Consider the following 27265-nt stretch of genomic DNA (forward strand, 5'->3'; position numbering starts at 1 on the left):
CTTACTTTGTAGCACAACAAAATGTGGAAAAAGTAATGGGGTGTGAATACTTTCTGATGTCACTGTACATTGCATTTTTTGTCTCCCACCTGGTTCCATAGTACAACTCCATGGTTTTAGTAATTATCAATTGCCTCTATATGCTTTTCCATTCTTGCTTTATTTGCTATACATCCTTATTTGTTTTTTTCTAGACAGCATTTTCTTAATTGTGTAAATTCTATTCATTACAAATGTCATTACACATATCTATTGTCTCTGTTCAGAAATTCAAAACAATTGCCAATTACTACTATTCTGAGGTTTGATGCAGAATATAGCATTTGAGAGGTTTATCATGGTGCCCTTATTTCATGACATCAAAAGCTACAGTACGGCATACATAACATTATGCTCGAGCGCAGTAGTGAACATATGCAGGACAGTTATTCATATTTTCTATAATTATTTATTTTTTCAGCTTTTTTCTTTTTGTATAACATGACAATCGTGCTTTATCATATGACACCATTTAAACACATATCATGTTTATATTATGTTGTGCATTAGGCAGTGAGACAGTTCAAAATAAACAAAACAATGTGATTTTTTTTACTAGACATAGTTTCTATTTTTAATATAATCGTCAATATCTTCATTGTCATCATCATTTCGTATATTTCTGTAAGATATGTGCTTTAGTTTCTGTGATCAAAATATTATTGCAGAAAACAGCAACTCTTTAGAATTTTTTTTTCAACATTTAGACAATAACTTCCAATGTATTACAGACATTCACAGTTACATGTTTTACACAGTACAGTTTTACAACAAAGTTCCAGAGAAAACTGTGGTAGAGTAACTTTATACAAAATTCACAGGACATGAACTGTAGCCATTTCAGATTTTCACTTGGTTGTTTTGCTTTTCAAAGTAAACATGTTTTGTTCGACCGGATGCTTTTCACTGCGGTATAGAAGCCATATAAGCCAACTAGCATTGTCTTAACAGGCCATGTCAAATGTCTGTGAAAATTAAAGCTTTGAGCTTTTTACTAGTAAAGCAAAGACAACGAAAAGAAAAAGAGAAACAGACCACTCTTCTACTGGCCTGCAACTATACATCTACATTTGTATTGCTGAATACAAATTGATCAAAGTATAATTGATCATTACACATAAAGTGAAATAAAAAGGAATATTTTTAAACATAGAGTTGGTCCAATATTGTTTGCTAGTGTACAAAGTGATATTCTGGAGATCTGCCCAGTCATGCAAACAGACTATGGCTTGGTATAAATGGGTTGATAACTGGCTTAAGGCCTTCTCTGTTCTCGTCTTAGATCTGTCAGGAGACATTTTGGAATTTTTCTTTGATGTTCCTGAGGAAAGCATGCAAAAAAAGGTAAACAGGATTGACTGTCAGCATCAATGGGATAGTCAATGTTTGTAAATCACTTTTCTATACCCTGTGCGTTTGCATTTATTTTTTTGTATGTTTTTGATACCCTGTGTTTCTCAAACCAAACACTACATGGCATAGATCGTTTTTGCTTTCGTCTGCCTACGATTTTGGTCCTCGGTCACAATATTTATAGTAGAAAACATATTAAAAATAATTCTAAAAATGTTTGTCACATAAAAGTTCTTTTTTTTACTAAAAAAAAAAAGGAAGATAAAATCACAGTCTCTCTCACACACAAAATCTTTTGCAACAGATATACTGGATAATTCCAGGGTTCATAGACTTTAAACTTCTTATTGGCATTGTGCTTCTTCATCAGAGTTCCCTCATTGCCATGTGGCCTGTAATCAGCCTCACAGAGTGCAAAGTTTTGTAAAGAGATGCCTGTGTGAGGCTTAGTAAACAACCACAATAATTTGACTCCGCCCCTTGCACTCTCCCATGTTGACAATTTTGTTCACTTGTACTTCATCTCTACTATAGTCACACTGTATTTACTTGGTTCATGAAGATATTGAACAAATTGCTATTCTATTTTCAATAGTTGTTTTCTTTTCTCACAGTATTACACAGTTTGTTTACATATTTTTACTCAGATTACGGTAGTTTTTGTGAACATTAACAGTCTTTGATTTTAGAATTTTTAATGCATACCAATAAAAAGACATTAACGGGTTGGTTTTACAAATGCAGAAAAATTAAACATGATTTTAAAATCCGGTTTGATCAGATATTGCCCCTGGAGGTAGGTGAATCAATTAAAATCTTGGAAGTCCTTTGTAATGTTCGCCGTTGACTACACAATCTCCATGAGGGTTTTGCCTTGTCTAGACATTTGCCTCAGCGTTGGTCAGGTTTGTTGAGCTCACTATGTTGGGTGGTGGGATGGCCGTCTCTTTTGCCGTTGGGCTAACCGGATTGGGTGGTGGGCTGGTAGGGCTGGTCGGGTTGGCTGGAGTGGCAGGGACGGTAGGGACAGTTGGAACGGTCGGACTAGTTGGGTTCACAGGGCTAGCCATAGCTGGAATGGCTGGAGGTGCTGGGTTGGCCGGGGCTGCAGCAACCGGGCTTGTAGCAGTTGGATTGGCAGGACTAACCGGGTTGGATGGACTTGGGTTGGCCGCGTTAGAGGGACTAGCAATGTTGGTCTCGGCAACCACTGTCTCAGGTCCATTCTCCTGTGGCCGTCGGACCACTGCAGGAGGCTGGAACATTATCCGTAGGCGCTGAGAAAGAATCATAACAAAGCAGTTAATTAAGTAACACAATGAATGCATCTCCAACATGTCCAGAGAGGAGAACCTGACTGAAATGATCTATTTACTACTTAAATGACATGATAATAAACCATTTGGGTTACATATCAATCATCACCAAATTGCCTTTATTCTCTTGCTCTTAGAGAAAGGGGGAAACATTCCACATTTTTTAATTTAACAAGGCAAGTCAGTTCAGAGCAAATTATTTTTTACAATGACAGTGGGTTAACTGCCTTGTTCAGGGGCAGAACGACAGATTCTTACCTTGTCAGCTCAGGGATTCGATCTTGCAACCTTTACGGTTACTGGCCCAATGCTCTAACCACTAGGCTACCTGCCGCCCCATATCCATAAATCATTATGTAGATTACCTCTTTCCAGGTGCCCTTGAGTCCGAGGTACATGTAGACCATGTATCCAGGGATGAGGACCATGGAGGACAGAGCCATGAGCCAGCCCACTCCCTGGCCCCAGGCAGGGAACACGTAGTTGTTCAAGGTGAGAGGAACCATTTGGACTGCACTGAACAAGAACACCCCCTGTGGGAGACATGGTACGATCCTTATTAATCCTGACACCACCTCTTCTCAGACACTTTCTTTCTCTGCCTCAAAATTGCTTGAGGCAGGTCATATTGATATGAAATGTTATTTTCGTTCATGTCATGGTACTGGATGTTCTATTGGATGTGTATGGTGTACTACTTACGGCCACAATGAGAGGGGTGAAACAAACCCAGCACAACTTCCACCAGATACAGGGCTTGTAGCCAATCATCTCCTGGATGTTGTCATAGAATTTGTTCACACCTGCGAGACAAATGACTGTGTTATCAAAATATTCAAATTCAATTTCTTCCAATTTTCCACTGGTCTGCCATGAATTGTAATGAGGGAGGAGAGCTGGTGTAGTGTAGGACATGTGAGCAGCGTTGATGTCCCTGAGGGTCAACAGGGTTTGAAGGTGGACTAATGTCTCTGGACAAGTGGGAGTTTATTTGATCATTCAACCTTCAGATTTAACTAGTGTGTCTGGTTCATTCATTGCTCATCGCCTCTTGCCTGAGCGCACATCACTGTAACAAGTCATTTCGTAATGCTGAAATAGGGGGTTTCTGATGCATACCGTTCACTGCAATAACGTATCTACTGTACTATGTGTTTTTGACGTTGTCTAGAGACTCTACCCACCATAGAACCAGGATATGGAGATGCACTCGAAGAAGACCAGGAAGAGGAGACACATCCCACTGGCAGAGTAGTAGTCGAAGAGTTTGAACACGTACAGGCCTCCCTAGTGACACAACACAGAAGGGTGAGTCTTACTACGGTGAGAGACCACATGGTCTGTGGTCTTTACATTATATTCATATCCTCATCTCAGAGGGAAAGATGGTGGTTGGGATTCATTTTCAACTCGAAACAAATCTGTTATTTTTTTATATAAAATTAGACAGCGATGGTGCTAACCAATGTAATTCAAATGTTTAACTAAATTGAGCTTGGAGGTTTTGTAGTTCAATCTGATGGTTGACTAATGATGAGAAAGAGAGAGAGAGAGAGAGAGAGAGAGAGCGTGGAGGTTTTGTAGTTCAGAGAAAGAGAGAGAGTTGTACCTGTGTGATGTTGGATAGACCGATCAGGTACGATACCAGGCAGACAGCAGCGATGAAGAGCTCTCTCCTGCCCCTCAGTGCCCTGGGAAACTCATCCACCAGAGCTGTGATAAAGCCCTCTACCGTGCAGAACTACCCACACAGACACACACACACACACACAGACACACAAAGGGGGTGGATGCTCAGTCACAAAGGGTAGAGATTTACAGTATTTTGCTTAGTATCTATGTAATGAAGCACTTACAGTGGAACTAACAGCATTTTAACTACTTTTCAGATATGAAACAAGCAGACAATCAAAATATCATTCAAAAATATAAAATTCCCAGTTTATGCTACAAAACCAACTTCATGATCACAAGTCAGACATGCCAGCAACAAACGCTGACACCACACATCCAAGTATATTGGACCAAATTATGAAAGACAAGAATTGTACTTTTGAATTCCGTAAAGTCGCGTGGAAGAGGTGAAAAAATGATTGTTGTCTATCAACAATGAGAAACCACCAACTGACAATCTAGATGGAAAATTACTGAGGATAATAGCAGACGATATTACCACATCTTCAATTTAAGCCTACTAGAAAGTGTGTGCCCTCAGGCCTGGATGGAAGCTAAAAGTCATTCCGCTACCAAAGAATAGTTAAGCCCCCTTTACTGGCTTAAATAGCCAACCAATCAAACTTCTGGAAAAAATTGAGTTTGACCAGATACAATGCTATTTCACAGTAAGCAAATTGACAACAGAATTTCAACATGCTTATAGGTAGGAACACTCAACAAAAACAGCACTTACACAAATGACTTGGCTCAGAGAAACTGATGATAAAATGATTGTGGGGGGTGTTTTGTTAGACTTCAGTGCAGCTTCTGACATTATTGATCATAGTCTGCTGCTGGAAAAACGTATGTGTTATGGCTTTACACTCCTTGCTATAATGTGGATAAAAAGTTACTCGTCTAACAGAACACAGAGGGTGTTCTTCAATGGAAGCCTTTCAAATATAATCCAGTTAGAATCAGGAATTCACCAGGGTAGCTGTTTAGGCCCCTTGCTGTTTTCAATTTTTACTAACTTTCTATGTATGCGGATGACTCAACACTATACACGTCAGCTACTACAGCGACTGAAATGACTGCAATACTCAACAAAGAGCTGCAGTTAGTTTCAGAGTGGGTGGCAAGGAATAAGTTAGCCCTAAATATTTCTAAAACTAAAAACATTGTATTTGGAACAAAACATTCACTAAACCCTAAACCTCACTAAATCTTGTAATAAATAAAGTGTAAATTGAGCAAGCTGTGATGACTAAACTGCTTGGAGTAACACTAGATTGTAAACTGTTGTGGTCAAAACATATTGATACAGTAGTAGCTAAGATGGGGAGAAGTCTGTCTATAATAATGCGATGCTCTGCCTTCTTAACAACACTATCAACAAGGCAGCTCCTACAGGCCCTAGTTTTGTCACACCTTGACTACTGTTCAGTCGTGTGGCCAGGTGCCACAAAAAAGGACTTAGGAAAATTGCAATTGGCTCAGAACAGGGCAGCAGGCTGGCCCTTGGATGTACACAGAGAGCTAATATTAATAATATGCATGTCAATCTCTCCTGGCTGAAAGTGGAGGAGAGATCGACTTCATCACCACTGTTATTTATGAGAGGTATTGACATGCTGAATGTGCAGAGCTGTCTGTCCAAACTACTGGCCACAAGATTTCTCTTCACATTCCCCAAGTTCAGAACAGACTATGGGTGGAACACAGTACTACATAGAGCCATGACTACATGGAACTCTATTCCACATCAAGTAACTGACGCAAGCATTAAAATTAGATGAAAAAAAAAACTGATAAAAAAACACCTTATGGAACAGCGAGGACTGTGAAGCAACACAAATATTGGCACACACGCACGCACGCACACACACACACACATACACACGATAACATACGCACTATACATACACATAGATTTAGTACTGTAGATATGTGGTAGTGGTGGAGTAGGGGCCTGAGGGCACACAGTGTGTTGGGATGTCTGTGAATGTATTGCCTTAATTTTGCTGGACCCCAGGAAGAGTAGCTGCTGCTTTGTATACAAATGCAAAAACAAATAATGTGGCTATTAGGATAGCGTATCTATTTATGTAGCAAGCTAAAAACATGGAGCCTAACATTAACTAGCTAGCTGCTAAGAGGATGTCATGTCATGTCATTGGAGGAGTGGGTGAGTGACTGACTTTTCCCCTCATATAATTTTTGGTGGTTATATACAGTTGGAGATGTGTTTTGCTTAGCTAGCAAGAACGTGAACGACTGTTATCCAGTTAGCATATATTTTGCGTTCACAAATTCACTCTGGCTACCTACTCCGATTTCAAAACACTCTCGGTCTGAGTGTGCCATAGCGTAAAATAACGGAAGAATTTACAAACATGAAAACCCGCTGAATATGACCAGGGTCAGTAAATGTAGGCTAAAAAAAGTTATAGTTAGTCACAAACGCTCTAGATAACATGTGAACAACCTAACCAGCTCTGCTAGGGCGAGTAAAATGGTCAGGGTGAGATGTTTTCTCATTTGTCTCTCAAAGTAGGTAGCAAGCAAGCTAGCCGACTTTAGCCAGTTAGCTTGGATGATGGGTTGCAAGCAAGCTACAGAAGGACAAGTAGGCTACAATTCCCCATCATGTTTCAGTGCAATTTTGACGGTCACCTAACTGAAAAAGTTTGAGAGGGTTTATCTAATGTTCCTTAGTTACATTTTAGCTCATCTTGCTCTGGCTAGCATTAGTTGTTGATCTTGTCGTTGTTGATGTGCGCTTAACTGAGGGGAGAGAGAGCCTATCTTTTCATAGTCGCTTGATCAATAGGACTGTAAAGTTCGCAAATGTAAGAGGACTCCTGTGGTATTGACATATTTGCAGAGATCCATTCAGGTATATTTTGTGGCTTTTGGCGAATGCATTCTAATGATCTAAAGTCACGTTTTTGCAACTGCCTGTTAACACACATTCCAGTTCATAGCGAATGATGGCAAGTGTGCATGGCAAATGGCTTGTTTGCATAAAGGCCTACTGTAGCTATGGTCTGCGTAGACTCCGGTCCTGGACGAGCCAGATGTTTTCATTCGGTTTTATTTAATGCAGTGTCTATTAATTGTCCAGAACGCACGGCCGCTTTCCCGCTCTATATTGCTATAGAATTTTCACAAATTCCCAAAACATTCTAAGAATTTATGAAAACATAAAAATAACATATCTAAGTGGTCGCTTGTCAGAATTTTTTTTTTTAAGTGTCATATTCCTCCTGGGGGTGTATATGAACAGAATTGAATAATATTTAATATTGCTAAAATGCTGTCAATTTCACTTGAATGTTTATAGTATCATTGATAGTCTTGCTCCTGTTTGTATTTTCATGTTTTATCAACTGCATAATTTGGTAAATTAGTATTTCTATGAAATAAAAACTTCAAAGGACCAACAAAATTAAGCACCTACAATTATCTGGACATGGATCCCTTGAAGCATAGTATCATTGTTGTACTTTAATTTTACCCAATGGGTAAATATACATTATTTTTTATTTAGAACATTGTTGTTCATCTAGTAGTATGATAACCATGTAACAGTTGTAACTAATAACCAAGATTATGGACATTGATGGATTATATTGAATGAATTAAGACAATGGAAAGCCATACAATATGATAACCAGCATGTTATCTAGAACTACCTAAATAAACAGTTAAAAACAACCACTGTTATAGCTTTTTTTTAGTACTAGAGACCTCATTTTGGCAGTCACCTTAGAAATATAACTCCAACATGCAAAATAGCCATTTCCCTTGCAGTATGAATATTTACAATTCCATATAAAGAAAAGGTTAGTCACAAAAAAAGAGCACTAGTGTGTCAACTTGGGATTGATCTGTTCCATATAAAGATGAGTAGCAGAATTTAGTATCATTGCTAGCAGACTCAGTGGCCTTGCGGTAACCCAAATATCATACACAAGCTAAATTCATGACAACAGAGCACCAGGGGGCCAAGAGAGAGGTGACATAGTTGTATTAAAAAGGGTTGACAGTAAAAGTCTAGGCTCATCTGTATCTGTCCATTAGCAAAAAAAAACTGAAATGAGCTTCTCATGTGGATAGACCAGGGAAAAACAGCTGGATATGTACCTGTGCTTACATATTTAGGTCAGACTAGCCTGGTCCTAGACCTATAGGTGCTTTAGCTAACTCCCCTGACATGGCATGGCAATGATACTGAGAGGATTGGGCTAAAGCACCAAGAGATTGCAGAGCAGCCTATGAAAACAGCCTTACCTGACTGTCAATCCCCAGCATCAGCAGCATGGAGAAGAACAAGATAGCCCAGAGAGGGGAGACGGGCAGCTGGGTCACAGCCTCAGGGTAGGCCAGGAAAGCCAGGCCTGGACCTGCATACCAAACACACAACACAACACATTGGCTCACAGTTTCTTACGGCTGTGTTTCTCTGTGTGGATTGAGGTGAATTATTAGACTTAGATTGCTGCGAGCAGAAGTCAGAATAGACAGCCCCTATTGTGCGCTGATGGTGCAATTACAGAGGGAGCATTGGGTTTACCTGAAGCTGCAACTTCTTCTATGGGCCTCTTAGTCACGTTCGCCATGAAGCCCACAATAGAGAAGATGACAAAGCCAGCAAACATGCTGGTGAAGGAGTTGATGCAGCAAACTATGATAGAGTCTCTGTGGAAAGGAAACATGAAAACGTCCTGTTGTCAGAGCTTATGGTGATCTGTCATCTCTTCTGTAGCATCATCATGGATTCCTAAAAAGGCCTTTCTCAGGAGAGAGAGCTTATTCCTTATTATTGCTGAGTTGAAAACATATCCCTGCTTAATAATATATTGGTGTTGGCCACAAAAGGTGTGCAATGAGATAGTAAAACAAAGTGAAATGTGTTTTTGTGCAACATTCCAATGGGGAACAATGTTCCTTTATCCAAAGAGGTTTCATATCACAGTAATACTTATATATGAAATAATGCAATGCCCATTTTTAATGGATACCAAGCTCCTATTTGCAAAGAAGAGTTTTCCAAAAATCAACCCTTATTTACAAACCAATTTGCATGATATAATGTTTGGTCTATAGCGAAATAATATTGGGCCGCTAATAAGCAACAACAAGTAACAACAAGTAAACAAGTACATTGAAATAAATGCAAGTTGAGGCTGCATAATTATATAACTGATGAGCAATTTGTGGGACATAGGACCAAGGATGGACTGTTTGGGGAGGATGTGAAATCTTTGCCTAATCTTCTTTTATTTATGCGATGCACATCCAAAGCTGTATGAAGGGCCCCATACTAGACTGAATCACTGTATTGATTATAATAACGTTAATCTAGGCTTCTCATTGTAAATGGCTAATAGTAAGGTCCACATATACTGTTGAGGCAGAGGTAGGCAACTAGATTCAGCCGTGGGATGATTTTTGTCGGAGCGGATGGTCAGGGGGCTGGAACATAATAATCTGTACACTGGAAATTGACCACAACTCAGCCCAGAAATAGATTGTATTTGAAAATAATAATAATTTCATACCTTGATTCCATTGAGACACGATCACATATGTCTCTTTTGTTTTGCGGGAGTACTTGGGAACAGATCTCCTCAATTAAACAACATTTTAGCTGAATTTCTGGTGATTTTATCATTTTTTGACCCAAAACTAAAATCATAATTTATATTGCCGACCCCTGCGTTAAGGTATACTGGTCTAATGGTTGCCTTTTCAAGTCTTGCCTCATACATTATCTTTCCATTTAATAGAAGCCTACCTCCATCTTACCTGTAAACATTATTATTAAAAGGGTTATAGCTCCCAAGAGCTATCAGTGAGCCCAGTCCCAAACCGTAGGAGAAAAATATCTGAGTGGCAGCATCCAGCCATACCTGACAAGGGGAAATAACCATTTAGCCGTTTGACAAAGGAGGCTGAAAAATGGTTGATTCACATGCCAGTATTTATCTTACATAGAATGGTAAGTTCATTCATTACCTCAGATTCTTTTAGTTTTTCAAAGTTAGGGGTGATATAGAAGAGAATGCCATCCATAGCTCCAGGTAGAGTCACTCCACGGCAGAACAGAATGAATAGCATGAAATAGGGATACGTGGCCGAGAAGTACACAACCTAGAAAATGTAATCAACGAGTCACCATCAGCAGCAAAGGAATGCACGTTAAAACTGTTAATCATCGAGTTAATACATTTGCAATTCAGTCTCTGCTTCAACAAAGGCCTATTCACTAGAGAGGAAACCCAATGGATTTCTTGTCCTCCAAACTCTCACACAGAGAACAGCAAAAAATAAGAAAATAAATCAACAGAAATCTAGTAAAGAAATTAATTGAAGCTTCAATTGGATTCAACACCATCTCTTTATGCTTACATGAAACCCCTTATGAGATTTTAGAGCAAAAAACGTAGGTGGGTGGAGCATTTTGCCACCACAACAAATGTTATTTGCTATGGTCACATGACACATTAGATTTCCGAAATGTAGCACCAACAGGGAGTGAACTGGCTCCAACTGAGGGGGAGAGGAAAGGACAAAACCAGATTTTAGAGGGCTTGTTGCTCTCCCTCCTATCATCACCCCCCCCCCCCCCCCCCCCCCCCCCCCACCCCCCCACCCCCATGAGAGGAGGCACCATGAGCCTGAACATGATTACTGAATGTTTGATGTATCTCCTCCCATTCTAAAATCAATCTGGACAATAGTCAGTGCAATATAAATGATTAATGAAGGTGATATGACTCTGATCGACAACACTGTTTTTGACAGCTGCAGTTGTTTTTAATCTTCAATTGTATCTGTAATTTGTGACACTTTGTCGTTTGTGTGTTTTTTGTATTTTTCTGTAATATGTTATTACTGTCATTTCCATGTTTTGCCTTCGTACCAGGTCTCCCTCGCAAAATAGGCTTTTAACCTCAATGGGTCTTATCTGGTTAAATAAAGGTAAAAAATAAATAATACATGACAACGATTCATATTGCATCACTGTCACACATTGGCTGCCAGAGAGCTTTTACATACACCTAGATCTGCCTTGTGAAACCAGTCTCTTACCTTGCCAGTCCAGCTCACCCCTTTCCAGATACAGAAGTAAACCAGGACCCAAGCGATGGCCAGTGTTATTGCCAGTGGCGCTCGGATCTGCCCTGGTTTTTCCAAGCCATCGGTCATTTGATGCATGTTGCGCCTATAAGCAACAATAAGACTATTATACACACTGGGAGAATGCTTTGCAGCAAAGGGACATTCCTTTTACACTCCTCAAGCAGGCATGCAGGGTACTGTAACGCTGTGCTGAAGCAACAAAAAAAACCACAAAAAAAACAAGCAGTCAATGTCTTACTCCCAAAACTCCATCACCGCGCTGGTAAGATTGGTGTTATCAACAATACTGTAGTTTGAGTAACATTTTTCTGTGTTCCATGAGTTGCCACATGAGCTCCATGGAAGTTCCTGAAAAACAAGAAGGATAATGCCTGTTTTCCTCCTCGACACAACGAGAGATCTCACATGATATCAAGGATGTTTACAATCCCCAGTGAGAAATACTTGTTTGTCTCATCCCCATGTGGCTTATAGGAGGTAAAATGGCGGTACTTACAGAGGTAAATGAGTTGTAGAGATAGTATATGGCCCAGGCAATGATGACAATGTAATAAATATTAAGCCAGAAGGACAGGACAGCTGCTGCAAGGCCAACACCTATGAGATGGAAATTGATGACATGTTTGTGCATGCTCCTAATGCTCCAGCATATTCAGGGAGAATTACAGCAGAACTCTATCTTTTCTGGTTATGGCCGTGATTAGCCTACCACACAATAAAGATTGAATGCACAAGTGGGCCAGCTGACAATTAGGAATTTGATTTAAAATACCCCCAAAAATGACAGTAGAAGATACAGAAAGAGCATTGCACGAGTATAATTTATACCTTTGAACACGGGAGCCAGTTTCCAGACTCCAAGCCCACCAATTGAAGTGTATTGACCAAGAGCGGTCTCAAGCAGGAACAGCGGCATCCCAGCGAATATGAGTGTCAAAAAATAGGGGATCAAGAAGGCTCCTGCATAGACACAAGTAAATCAATCCAAATATAAATGTCAGAATAAAACCACACATATGCAATGGAATGTTACTTACAGCCCACTGTAGAAGCTAATTGGAATCATTCAATTAGGATAAGAATAATGCATGTCTGCGCTCTTACACGAGGGACATATTCACTCTTCATTTCACATAATAATTAGAGTGCTCGAAATGGACGAAGCACTTACTGAGTAGGGAAATGAACTTACGTTATATGACTTTTTAAAATCGTGTTTACCTCCACCGTTTTTTCCACAGAGATATGGAAATCTCCATACGTTTCCGAGTCCAATTGCATAACCTACACACGACAGAAGGAAATCGAATCTCCCTCCCCAGGTTTCTCTTTCGGGAAGATCCTTTTTCGTCTTGTCGCTTTTCACGTCCAGTGACTTGGGTTTGTCATTAGTTGCCACTTCGTTAAGTTCTGTTACTTGTCCATCCGTTTTGGTGCCGTTCGTCGCCATGTCTCTCGATTTGTAGTGGTCCTGGCCTTGGGAGGCGAAGCTTCAGCACCAGTCCACACAGACAGCAGTTTCGCGGTTTTTGACCAAAACCTTTGAACCAAATGTCTGGAAGCAGGTGACCGCTATGGGGACACGGCTCGTCAGTTGCCGTTAACCTGGAATCGGTGAATAGAGTAATTGGTCGGTTTTTGAGAGCCCACTCAAATTGGAAAATGTATTAGACAACATGGTGACATTTACAATTGATTAGCACCAGAATGAGAATGTAATTTTTGAACGAATCCAATGCCATTTACAGGCATTGTATGGAGCTTGACTGTTCAAGCTATTTGTAAGCTACTTAATTTAAAAAGCATTTTTAAAGTCAGATGTTTTCCAACGACTCCACTCAAGACACTAATAACCGTCTCACCAAATACATGCAATGCAGAGTCTGAGACACAACAATGCCATAAAAAAAAAACAATGATGGCACATCAATGATGGCACAGGAGTTTTTGTGCGTAGATTGATTAGGGTATAGTCTACTCCCCCCCCCCCCCCCCCCATATTCTTACAAATCAACACAATTTGCAATTGAAATACAGTCAGTTATCGAGTAGGCCTATGCACATCACCGAATGCATGATTATTTGCAATGACACAAACTTTCTGACGTTGTTTAATAAGAATCCAAGCCATCCAGCTCACGCGCAAAAAAACAACAACACTGGAGAATGACATATGCAGATCCAATATGAGAGAGCAACGATTACACCGTGCAATTGACACGTGCAGATACGCTTACTAATTACCTATGCACTGGTTTTAGTGGACAGGAAAACCAACAGCAATGTCTCAACCAAACTGGATCACAATTGCATTGGAGACAAAGGAATGCCCAAAGCATAACGCTTTACGCACCAGGCTGCACAAATAGTATTCCATTCTAGTCGATGATTAGAAAACCAAACGCAAAACATGTCCACAGTTTTATAAACCATTCAAATAACCAGGAGTGCCACATGCTGTATTTAATTGGCTATAAGACATGGTCTAAAGTCATTAGGGTTAGCAACGTTCCATACTGCCACGTTCAACTATACGAGTTTAATCACCGTCATTGTCACTTACAATGAACAATTCACGCGATTGTAATTCACACACACGCCAAATAACTCAATTTACTTACAATAAAGCTGTGCTCTCTGCCACCGACGATGTGCTGCCTGCCACAAATCTCGAAACGAGGTATCCGTAGATTCCCCCTGAAGTTGTAAACTTCCAGTTTTACTTGGAACATAAAGATATTGTCTTTCCATTAAAAGACTTGGAACAAGCGCCAAAAGTGTCTTAGAGGAGAGCGCGCACGTACCCCGCTGCAGGGAGCTGTCCAGCGGCTAGGTGCTGACGAGGTGGCTGAATCAACACGAGAAGCAGCCGCTTCGCCTTGTGCAACTGTCTAACATCAACAACCAGGAAGGTTCAGGGGAGCGCAATTCTCAACTCCCATCTACATAGCGTCAATGTCATCTGAAAGTCGCCCCCCTCCTCCTCCGTGTAGTCTACACATCCACTACTGACATCGCACTGCATGTTTTCTCAATATTTCATGATTTTTTAACGTGTTTTCACTGTTTGGGAAATCCTGAGTAGTTCTAAAGCAGGGGTAAGACATTAAGGGAACACGAGTTTCTCCGATGATAGGCTATCACACATTTGTAGAGGGGGTCATCAACCTATTGGCCACCTTATTTTACACTATAATAATATGATATAGTTTTCTCCCCAACTTGAACACACGTATGTGTAGCACTGTTTTTCCCCTCCTCGATCTGTCACGGTCTTCAAATTTAGGAAAAATTCTAAACACCTCATTCCCAGCCAGCCCCAAGACCCCAAATATGTCATCTAATACACCCCAACCCTCCTCAAATCAAATGTCATCTCGGGGTGTTAAATGCAAGCATATCGAGGGCAGTCAATGCACGATTAACAATTCTAAACTGGCATAATTTGGAAGGTGAGGCCAGTTGGTGGCTGTCTGCTTTCTGGCAAGTGTGATAAGGGAGCCTGTCAATAAAGGGAGGGGGCACTGGCTGATTGTCTAACTCTGCCTGTAATCGTCTTTTAGCCTACCGTCTCCAGAAATGAAAAGGCTGATGTGAGAGGAATAAACTCACCCAATGGAGAATAATTGAACTCACAAATTCAAATAAATATGTTGCTTCAAGCCGTAGAATTCAAGCTGCAAGAGATTTTACAGATGGGGTTGTCCTAAAAGGGAATACATGCAAGCCTAACGGAGTGTTAGCTGAATTCTTTTGTTTTGAAATGTTTTGTTGTATTTTGTCTCTCTCGAGAAACCAGACAAATGCAAGGCAAAAAGAAAGCAACATTATCCTCTATGGACTTCTAAAAATAAAAATAAAAAAGTTTTGACTTCAGTGGTAAGTATATAACAATATTATCTGACTTTGATGCAGGATAAAAAAAATGTATTGAAAGTATTCATCATAAAGTGAGTTTTTTTTATATATATGTTTTTTTCCATATCAGGTCAGTGACAAAAGTTTTTTTTTGGGGTGGGGGGGGGGGGGGGGATTTACACTGTATAATTGATGACATTGTGGTTGACAGCTAGCTATATCTCGTTTCTTTTTTACCAAGCAGTTTTGTTGTGAATTATTGCTATGGCATTGCTTACAACATATTTTTTACCAAACAAAGAAGCAAGATTTGACACTTTGTTATTTTATTTTGTCATAATATCACCTCGAATAGCTTAAAATGTCTATATTTTATCCATACTCAAAAATTGTGAGAGACACATTTGTGAGACACTTGATTTTGAGATACATTTGACTCATTTGACTTAGTTGTGTAAAGTGTGGTGAATGGAAATTACAGTCCATTCCTAGAAGTTAGTTCCCAGTTAATATCAGGGGCATTTTGGCAGTAGAGTACAGTACAGTGTGAATGTTCCCATCCTACTCAGACAGTGAGAGCAGAGCGGCTGAGAGGGCAGCAGATGGTAAACCAATGAGGGGTGAACTAACCCACTAAATGATATCACATTAAATGTAGCATTTAAAATCCCATCTGGGTTGCCATCCCTCTGAACATGGAGTTTTAAACATGACCCATATCTACACACCTGCTGATGCAACACAGAGACAAGTTTGCCGCTGGTGACACTGGTGTCACGCCTGCTCTCTCTGCTGGTCTCTGAACCCATTGGCTTTTCGTACCTCTGAACTCCATGGGTTTCATTCTCTGAACCCTGAGCAATCCCCTTTCACTAGGCTGCATGGCTGTGTGGTTCCACTCCATGAATCCCCCTGTATGTTCCATTAGCTGGAGATTGTGCAGTGCCCTCACATGTACTGGCTTTATAGCGTTTCATGTGATCATCTTCGGTGATTGATCACTACCAACATCATGAGGTCTTCTGTGTCTTTCTAGCTCACGGAGAATTCCAAATGACAAGTCTGTGAACAGTGTGTGACCGGTCAATTGCAATGGAAGGAATGTGCGAAACTAACATGTTCCTTTATTGCTTACAGATATCTTCAATTCTTATCTTTTCCATTCTATAATGTATCCATATTGGGATAGTAATTGCATTTTGCAGCAAGCAAATACACACTATATCTTACAATTTGAGTTAAATATTGGAATTGAATTGAAAATGGAATTGTGGAAAATAAGTTGATGATCTAATGGCAAAAAAATGAAATAATTCCCAGATGGTATTTATTGCAAATTGACTCATAGTAAGATAATGGTACTATGATATTGCCAAGCTCCCAATATGAAACATATTTCATACGGGTTTGCTTATTATATTTGGGTGAAATATGATGTAACGTTGATATTAATGTATGGATCTACGGCATGAATCTGTGAAACTGGAGAATGGCAATTAAATTCCACCAAATAATAAACGTCTTATTATTAAAACGCAAAGATAAAGGATTTGGAAATGTAGGTAAGCTTGCTCTCATTGAATACATTGAATAAGTCAATAATAAGACCATGCAACTGCCAAAGATAACCTTTGGAAATTAATTAATATGAAAAACTAAGACATATTGAATGTTAATACTGATTCATTGAAAATGGTTTCATCTGTAATCTTGTGAATGCTATTCTCATTATATGAAAAACAAAGCTTGTTGAAAATGATTTTATTTTATATTAAAAGGCAAATGTTAGATTTGATCCCTCAATTGTGGACATACATACAGTAACTCCTATGCTGTTACATAATTCCTTCACATGACAATGACAACAGTATAACAAAATGTTGTACATATTGCATCTTGCATATTTCTTGCACAACCTTACATTCACATCTATGTTTAATTGTTCTGTACTTTATGTGAGATTAGAGCATCTCTAAATCAGTCTTTAGCCCAATACTTCCTACAATCTGACATTTGAGGTCACAAAAGAGCTGGTTACTATGATGATTAGTCATTAGTATGCTAATCATAAGCAATCCAAATATTTTATTCATATGGTTGACGAGTTGTTTTTATCTGTGCTGCCAAAAATGTACACACATTTCAGTTCATGAAGTTTTTGAAAGTTAAAATGTAGAAGGTAGAAGAGCTTAACATTTTGGCACAAAATGAGGACCCGGTGAAAAACATTGCTAAGGAAAATCTTCCATTGAACTGGTCTCAGCACATACAACATGGCTGTAAATGGAATATGTACAATATGTGTACATTGTCACTTTAATCATTAAATATAATAAGCAATGATTAAATATGAACATCCCTTAAATGCTAAATAAACTCCCTGCCGGTGGTGATATACCCCAGTAAACATGCTAAGAAAATGAAATCTCCTCAAGAAGAGAAGCCATGGTCCCATTTGTCTGTGCCTCCTCCAGTAAAGCATTTGTTTAGGATGACCTAAATTGGTGCTAAGTGGATGCCTCAGCAGCTCCGTCTCACCACACACGCACACACACGCGCACGAACGCGCGCACACACACACACATTCACACACAAAAAACCATAGAGCAGCTGAAGGCAGTTTTATGCAAACTAAAAAGCTTTCTTCTATGCTATAGCTTATAGGTTGACCAATCATATCCAGGGAGTATTGAGGGAAGCTTCAATCAGATTTGTGGAGCCTGTTCTCTCACTCACGTCGGTGTTTCTTGGCTCTGATTTCACCTTAAATGCAAATGAGCCAAATCCCTCTGCTGCAGAAATACTGGCTGCTTTATCTCTGTTGATAAGCATTTTGACGCAACATTTGTCAAAGGATCAAACATAAACATAACGCCTGCCTCAACAAATCTGTGACGTAAGACATTTAAAAGGGAGTGCAATGTTTCACGTTGTGGTCACCGATGTATCAATGTACAGTAGTAACAATGAGATAGACCCCTGAGTTTAGAATTCCTGACAGCCAGCACACATTTATGTGGGTTTAGTAAACATATGACCTCCATGAAAAAACAGTATGGGGGCACTTAATCGCTTCAAATTTTGTACATGTGTTGCTAGGCAACAGCATAATCGGTCTCAGTCTCCCTCTTCTTATATGGCTCTTTCTTGTGGGATTTCTGCGCTACTAATGCTCAAACTCCTTTAATAATGCCCAAGATTAGGCGTCTGAGGGCGAGGAAAAATAGGCACCCAGAAATCCTTCAAAATTCAAATGTGCATCGAAGACTGACTTTACAGTCCAATGAAATCTTACGAATAATATGCTAACAAGATCAATAGTAATACTTGTTTTGATGCTTACTTACTTATAATACTAATCACTGCAACTTTTTATAAAGCTCTGCTGCCGCCAACTACTAAAGTCACCTCAGCTGCCGTCACTACTACTTCCATATTTGCACTTCCCATTATACTACTCCTACTGCTACTACTATCATCTCGCCCACCAGCCGGCTCTCTGCACCAGCAATCTAACCTGGGGATGAGGTTACTATGACTACTACTACTACTACCTCTATTGGGTCATTAAAGCAATAGAGTGCTTTTTGGGTAGTGTAATTTGGTTATTTTTGTACATAATCTTAAAGAGAACATGTTCAAGTTAATAAAAAACATGTTTTCCTATCTCCAGAGGTTAAATTTGGAAAAATTACTATACAGGGTGGCAATTAAAGTAACAGGGTTAACCTTAACAGGGTTGAGGTCTTCATCATAAAGGAACTGTCCTGTGAAAATCTCACTTATAAAAGTTGATATGCTGCTAACTCATATCCAAATAATGCTGTTGACTTCCCCTATACTCAAATCTGTGGCAAAACCCATGAATTAGTGAAAAACCACCACCTCAAATCTCAAACAGACTGTTTAAAACATGCTTGCTATTTCCTCACATAACGTGAAGTCACGTTGGGTCATTGGTTGAGCTGGCCAATCAGCCGATACTTGTCATGAATATTTTTTATGGCCTGTATACGCCCACACCAATCTGTTATTTTTGAAATATATATATATATTTAAATACTTACAGTGCCTTCAGAAAGTATTCACACCCCTTGTCTTTTTTCACATTGTGCTGTGTTACAAGGTGGGATTCAAATAGATTTAATTGTCTTTTTTTTTTCCAGCGATCTACACAAAATACTCTGTAATGTCAAAGTGGAATAATAATAATAAAATGTATTCAAATATGAAATGTTAATAAAACACTAATATATCTTGATTACATAAGTATTCAACCCCCTGAGACATGTTAGGATCACCTTTGGCAGCGCACACAACTGTGAGTCTTTCTGGGAAAATCTCTAAGTGCTTTGCACACCCGGATTGTACAATATTTGCACAGTATTCTTCAATGGTTGTTAATCATTGCTAGACAGCCATTTTCAAGTCTTGCCATAGATTTTCAAGCCAATTTAAGTCAAAACTGTAACTAGGCCACTCAGGAACATTCAATGTTGTGTTGTTAAGCAACTCCAGTGTATATTTGACCTTGTGTTTTAGGTTGTTGTCCTGCTGAAAGGTGAATTTGTCTTCCAGTGTCTGTTGGAAAGCAAACTGAACCCAGTTTTCCTCTAGGATTTTGCATGCGCTTACAATAGCTCTATTCTGTTTATCCCTAGTCCTTGCCGATGACAAGCATACCCATAACATGATGGCGCCACCACCATGCTTGAAAATATGAAGAGTGGTACTCAGTGATATGTCGTGTTGGATTTGCCCCAAACATAGCACTTTGTATTCAGGACATTAAGTATTTTTTTTGCATTTTTTTTGCTTGTTTTACTTTAGTGCCACTAGAAACAGGATGCATGCTTTAGAATATTTTTATTCTGTACAGGCTTCCTCCTTTTCTCTCTGTAATTTAGGTTAGTATTGTGGAGTAACTACAATGTTGTTGATCCGCCCTCAGTTTTCTCCTATCACAGCCATTAAACTCTGTAACTGTTTTAAAGTCACCATTGGCCTCATGGTGAAATCCCTGAGGGATTTTCTTCCTCTCTGGACACCGAGTTAAGAAGGACGCCTTTATTTTTTGTAGTGACTGCGTGTATTGATACACCGTCCAACGTGTAGTTAATTACTTCACCATGCTCAAACGGATATTCCATGTATTTTTTTGTTACCCATTTACCAATAGGTGCCCTTCTTTGTGAGGCATTGGAAAACATCCCTGGTCTTTGCGGGTTGAATCTGTGTTTGAAATTCACTGCTCGACTGAGGGACCTTACAGATAATTGTATGTGTGGGGTACAGAGATGATGTAGTCATTCAAAAACCATGTTAAAACACTATTATTGCTCACAGAGTGAGTCTATGCAACTTTTTATTTGACTTGTTAAGAATTTTTTTATTTCTGAACTTATTTAGGCTTGCCATAACAAAAGGGGTTGAATACTTATTGACTCATGACCATTTTTTTTTTCATTTTTAATACATTTGTAAAAATGTCTAAAAACGTCATTCTACTTTGACGTTATGAGGTATTGTGTGTATGCCAGTGACACAAAATGTATTTCATTTTAAATTCAGGCAGTAACACAACAAATGTGGAAATGTGGACTTTCTGAAGGCACTGTAATTAAACGATTTTGGAAGGAAAACTATTTCACTCATATTGTAATTAATTATTGGTTAAATTCCAGAGAAATTTGGAAACACTGGACAGTTACTTTAAACCTTCCATAACTCCCCCTGTGACAGGGGAATGGAAGCTTGTTGTATGCAACAGGTAGGGGCAATTGAATGCAAGCTTCACCCCCCAAAAAATGTAATTGGTCAAACATTTCTAGCCTGTTTATCTCTGGGTAACAGGGTTGATGTGTAATGCTCAACCAGCTCAGTTTTCCACCACCAAAAAAAACAGCAAATGGCCAAGGAGAGTAGAACCAGCTCACCTGCTTTTATGCTATGATTTGATGATCAATGTTTCTTTTCCCAAAATATTTTTTAAAGGGATAGTTTCATCGTATTAAAATGAAAGTTCAGTTCACGTAACAGGGCTGACCTTAAAATAATGGACAAATATAAACGAATCCCTAATCATGTGAAATAAATAATAATCTTCAGAATTTAGTTTGTCAAAGGAACAAAGTAACTACACTCTTAGAAAATAGGGTTCCAAAAGGGTTGTTGAGTTTTCCCCATAGGAGAACCCTTTTTTGGTTCCTGGTATAATTATTTTTGGTTCCATGTAGAACCGTCTGGGGAAAGGGTTATACATATGGAACCCAGTAGGGTTCTACCTGGAACCAGAAAGGGTTCTTCAAATGATTCTCCTATGGGGACAGACAAAGAAGCCTTTTAGGTTCTGGATAGCACCTTTTTTTGAAGAGAGTAGGAATTTATAATGATGCTGAAAACTTAAGGACATTTTGGGGTTAAGTGGGTTAAAATCTTCCTATAAGTCGGAAAAACATGAGGGACTTGTCCAAAATGCTAGCAAGTCTTTATTCATAAAATCAGATGTATAAAATGTTCCATGTGGTCTATCAACCTGGACTGAGGGATAAATACATCCGGGACACTCCAATTCATATGGTATGTATTAATTTGTCACTAGGCAATCACTTACAAAGTATAGACTAACGATCGCTGTCCATGGTACTGAAATTGCGAGTTGTCTATCAAATCGATAATAGGCTTTCTGTGGTGCCAGGAAATGTATAGCATTGTTTATTGGTAGGCCTATTTGGTTGTAATTTTCTCATGTTAAGCCTAACATTTCATGAAGCTATACACGGTGTCGCATCGCAATACTGCCATTTTTAGACTGCTGGCTAGTGGCAATAATACAGTCAGACCACCCTCAAAACACTAGCTTACTAGGGATTGAGGATAAATTCAGCCACTATTTATTGTTGAACTTAGAGGGTTTTGTCTGGCTAATAGCCTACATAAATGGGCTGCAATATTCAAGGTCAATTAAATCAAATCCAGCTTGAGAGACTCCCTGGTCTTCTGAAGTCCTCCTTTTTTTGCGTGCAAATGTTTTTATCACAGCCTGTAGGTCCAGGTTGTGGGCCCCACTGTTTTCTATACTGAATATGCCAACCGCAACCTGGTCTCAGCATTTAGTATGGTTCTGTACGTAAATCTGAGTGACTCTATTTATTATGATATGTTAGGGTTCGTATGGTATGTATTCATTTGTGGATGTCCATCACCCATTTCGTATGAGATGTTATGAATTACAATCGTTTTATGTGTTTCAAATTGGCAAAACTTACAATATGTTACACATTTTCACAACGTACTACATGTTACGAATATGAAAAATGTATTATATGTTACGAATTCTAGCTATGGGTTAGGATTAGGGGTTAGGGTTAAGGTATAGGGTTACATTTAGGAGTTAGGATAAAAGGTTAAGGTTAAAGTTAGGGTTAGGGGAAGGGTTAGATTAAAGGGTTAAGGTTAGGGGAAGCTAACATGCTAAGTAGTTGCAAAGGAGCTAAAAAGTAGTAAGCAGTTGAAAAGTTGCTAATTAGATGAAGTAGTCCATGATGAGATTTGAACTCGCAACCTTTGGGTTCACGTTATACACCCACTCATCCAACCAGAACCCTATGGGGGTTTCCAGTACACCAAATGTTACAAATTGCAATTCATACAATATGTTACGAATTTACAAAACGTGCAATCAAATCAAATCAAATCAAATTGTATTTGTCGCATGCACCAAATACAACAGGTGCTGTGAAATTCTGACAAGCCCTTAACCAACAATGCAGTTTTAAGAAAATAGAGTTACGAAAATATTTGCTAAACAAACTAAAGTAAAAAAAAAAGTAACACAATAAAATAACAATAATGAGGCTATATACAGGTGGTACCGGTACCGAGTCAATGTGCAGGGGTACAGGTTAGTCGAGGTCATTTGTACATGTAGGTAAGGGTAAAGTGACTATGCATAGATAATAAGCAGTCAGTAGCATCAGTTTAAATGGAAATTACTTTCTTGGTGTGTTTGGACCATGATAATTTGTTGGTGATGTGGACACCAAGGAATTTGAAACTCTCAAACCGCTCAACTATAGCCCTGTTGATGTGAATGGGAGCGTGTTCGGCCCTCCTTTTCCTGTAGTTCATGATCATCTCCTTTGTCTTGCTCACGTTGAGGGAGAGATGGTTGTCCATTGCACCACACTGTCAGGTCTCTGACCTCCACCCTATAGGCTGTATCATCAGTGTCGGTGATCATTATTGACAAATAGACACACACCGCCACCCCTAGTCTTACTGGACGTAGCTGTTCTGTCCTGCCAATGCACGGAAAACCCAGCCAACTGTATATTATCCGTGTCGTCATTCAGCCAAGACTCGGTGAAACATAAGATATTACAGTTTTTAATATCCTGTTGGTAGGATAGTCTTGGATGGAGCTCATCCAGTTTATTCTCCAGAAACTGCACGTTGGCCAATAGAACGGATGGTAGAGACGGGTTGCCCACTCGCTGACAAATTCTCACAAGGCACCATGATCTGTGCCCACTGTATTCTCTTATTTTCTTAATGCGAATGACAGGGATTTGGGCCTATATCCTTCGCATCAGACTCATTAAAGGAAAAATCTTTGTCCAGTTTGAGGTGAGTAATTCCTGTTCTGATATCCAGAAGCTCTTTTCGGTCACAAGAGATGGTAGCATAAACATTATGTTCAAAATAAGTTACAAACAAAGCGAGAAAAAAAACACACTAAATAGCACAATTCGTTAGGAGCCCGTAAAATGGCTGCCATCCCCTCCGGCGTCTTGGTCATATGTTGTGAATTCCAATTTGTTGTGGCTAATATTAGATAGGCTAGGTGGCTAAAGCTAATGTTAGCTAGGCAAAGGTTAGGGTTAGGGGTTATGGTTAGGCTTAAGGTTAGTTTTAAGGTTAGGGTTAGGGTTAAGGTTAAAGGGTTAAGGTTAGGGTTAGGGGAAGGTGTTAGCTAATATGCTAATTAGTTGCAACATTGTTAAAGTTGTCCGTGGTGAATTTGGCTTGATAGACATTCGCTTTATACACCAACACATCTACCCTGACCAACCACCCAAATTTCATTTTTGCTGTAAGTAACCTTCTGTCTTATGTAACCTTACCAAACGTAACATATCATACTAATTTGAGTGTCCCGTATTTACATTTACTATGTTATGTTTAGTCTATGAGACCAGGCTGGGTCTATATTAAAGGGCACTTCATTTAATACAACAGGCATTTAAAAGGAAATATTGGTGCTAATTAACAGTAGTGAAAGTGCTAATGGTACAGAAAGTAGACACAATATGTGGTGTTAATAATAGTAATTATTTCCGCTAACATTTCTACTACTGTCAATACTGACTACCATTACTGTTACCACTACTACTACTACTACTACTGCTACTAATACCTATTTTGATAGTGCTTTGTGTTCTGTTTCTAACCTTTGATAATTTTAATGATAACGAGTTTCAATTATAGTTTGCCTGCTTTCAAAAACAATACAAGATGGTTGAATTCTGGGTGACACTGTTACAGAAAACTGTAAGATGAGAACTGCAGTATCATAACATCCACCTCTTACTGTGAGGCAGGAAGAGGGAGAGGCGGGAGAGCGACGAGGGATCATCATCACCTCCAAATACACTCCCCATCATTATGAAGCACTACATTCTTAGAAGAAAATGGTGCTACCTAGAAACGAAAATGGTTCTTCGATTGTCCCCTAAGGTAAACCCTTTTATTTTGCTGATGCTCTTACTCATACAGGTCCCCTGTGGGTATTGAACCCACAACCCTGGCATTGTAAGCACCATGCTCTTCCAACTGAGCCACATGAGAACACAGACAGCTTGCCCTGGAACATGAAAGAGTTCTTCCTGGAACCAAAAAGGGTTTGTACCTTGAACCAAAAAGGCTTCTCCTATGGGAACAGTCAAAGTACCCCTTTGGAACCCTTTTGTTCTAAGAGTGTAGGAGATATATGGAGGAGCAGAGACAATGAGCTGTTTGAAAATGTCGTTTTTTTAACAGAAAGCCTCTAATCTCTCTGCTCCACACTGCCCCTGCGAATCTCCCCTATTCACGCGCATCACTATGGAAACTGACTGACTGGATGGCTCGCTCCTGCAGCCTGCCTGCCTGAATTGCGCCATGGAGCCATGTCTGGGGATGTGAATGACACGCAGGTTGCACAGCAAATACCTTGTCAATCACAATGCCAACCAAGCATGTTTTCGGCAGCCATGTTGTTTTTTGGTGGCTGCCATCTTGATGCTGTCAGGACCAGGGACTCGATGGGCTCCGGCCTAAAAGCTGTAATCTGTGTGTGTGTTCATGTTATAACCTCACTCGTGAGAGCCTCAGACCTACATTATCATCTAATGGTTAGCTAACTACTGACATAATTAGATAGGGACGTCAATGTCTACAGTTTTTGAGTTATTTGGCAACATACTATTTTTGTTTACTATTGGCACCTTGTCCATTTCTTTTCCTTTCTTTCCGCGAAATAGTGGGGGTAAATATTGGTCATGGTTTTAAAAGGTTTATCAGCTTCAAAGCTGAGCGAGCTGGTCCACCAGCCCAACTGGGAGGACCCAGTTCTGACAAGAATGGGCCGGAGCCCATTCTTAAACGTCTAATTCAGGCATTTGCATAAAGCTTGGAGAAGCACATTTACATGTGCTGTTGACGCCAACCCTAATCCACCGCAACCCCCAGTGATCACAATAAACGATCAGCATCGTCAGGGTCATCCTTAATTGTGTAATTAGGAAGTGGTGTTTCAAGTTTCACGTTTTTACTGTCACTTGCACAAGTACAGAAAAATGCCTTTCTTGCTTGCTCGCTCTTTCCTCAACAATGCAGTAATCAATTTCAGTAGTAGTTACTATAAATAAATAAAACGTCTGAGACAAACACACAAGAAATAGAAATAAGAAGGCACGAGAAAGGTATTCATCTATATACTGTACAGGGTCAGTTCAGGGGTCAGCAATGCCATATTTACAATGTGCAGGGATACTGGAGTGGTACTGTAGGGTTAGATACAGAGGCATCATCCTCATAAGGGGCACAGGGGCACGTGCCCATTCGGTATGTCCTGTTACAAAATAAATACAATTACAACAACAATAAAAAAAACTTTACTTGACATATGTATATTTTTTTCGACTACTAGCCACTTAGCAATTTTCTGAAGCTGACTTTAGCTAGCCCAGATAGGCTCCCAACCATTTCAAGCTATCAATCAAGTTAGAGTAGCTAGCTTGTCTGACTATTTTAGCTGGCATGCCTGCTGGCAAGGTTGGTAGACTTTAGAAAAACAAGCAATAACTAAATGTACTGAATAAAACTCATTCCTTTCAATCTTTTACCCAGATTTTTTTGCAGAGATGCGGAGCAGCATGTTTAGTTGCTTTAAAAAAAAAAACAGTCAGGAGGATACAGACAACTCAAGAAGTATGCTTAGATATGCAGAAAAACAGATATCATTTGTACGTAGATTTAAGCATAATGACAATTGCTCTAGATTGCAGAAAAAAGCTGTTTCAGGTGTTTGAAAAATGCTAAATTCCTCAACCACCCTCCAGCCATCCTCACGTACTTGTGCCCCCTCAGATTTGTGGGGTCCAAGATGCCCCTAGTTAGATATGCATAGAGGTAAGGTGACTGGGCATCAGGATGTATGATAAAAAGAGTCGCAGCAGCATATATGATGATTGTATATGAGTGTGTGCGTGTGTGTAGAGTCAGTATGAATGTGTGTGTGTGTGCTATGTGTGTGTGAGCAAAGGAAGTGTGAGTGTTGGAGTGCCATTGTGAGTGAGTGTGTAGAGTGTGCATAGAATGAGTGTGTGAGTGTGCATTGAGTCAGTGCA

General features: G+C 39.5%; 1 protein-coding gene across 1 annotated transcript; it reads right to left on the minus strand.

Annotated features, from left to right (window-relative positions):
* Window positions 1-444: 444 nt before the first annotated feature.
* LOC139416270 (sodium- and chloride-dependent GABA transporter 1-like) lies at window positions 445-14444 on the minus strand. The gene is made up of 15 exons (XM_071164731.1): window positions 14138-14444; window positions 12738-13121; window positions 12345-12476; window positions 12013-12113; window positions 11755-11864; window positions 11466-11598; window positions 10389-10523; window positions 10179-10282; window positions 8944-9068; window positions 8661-8773; window positions 4318-4449; window positions 3893-3995; window positions 3411-3511; window positions 3074-3241; window positions 445-2669 (listed from the first exon to the last, which is right to left on the minus strand). Exons 2-15 carry the CDS (start codon window positions 12964-12966, stop codon window positions 2271-2273), a joined length of 2085 nt encoding a protein of 694 aa, XP_071020832.1. The 5' UTR covers window positions 12967-13121; window positions 14138-14444; the 3' UTR covers window positions 445-2270.
* Window positions 14445-27265: the final 12821 nt, after the last annotated feature.

Source organism: Oncorhynchus clarkii, chromosome 9, assembly GCF_045791955.1.
Source record: "Oncorhynchus clarkii lewisi isolate Uvic-CL-2024 chromosome 9, UVic_Ocla_1.0, whole genome shotgun sequence".
Taxonomy (NCBI): Eukaryota; Metazoa; Chordata; class Actinopteri; order Salmoniformes; family Salmonidae; genus Oncorhynchus; species Oncorhynchus clarkii.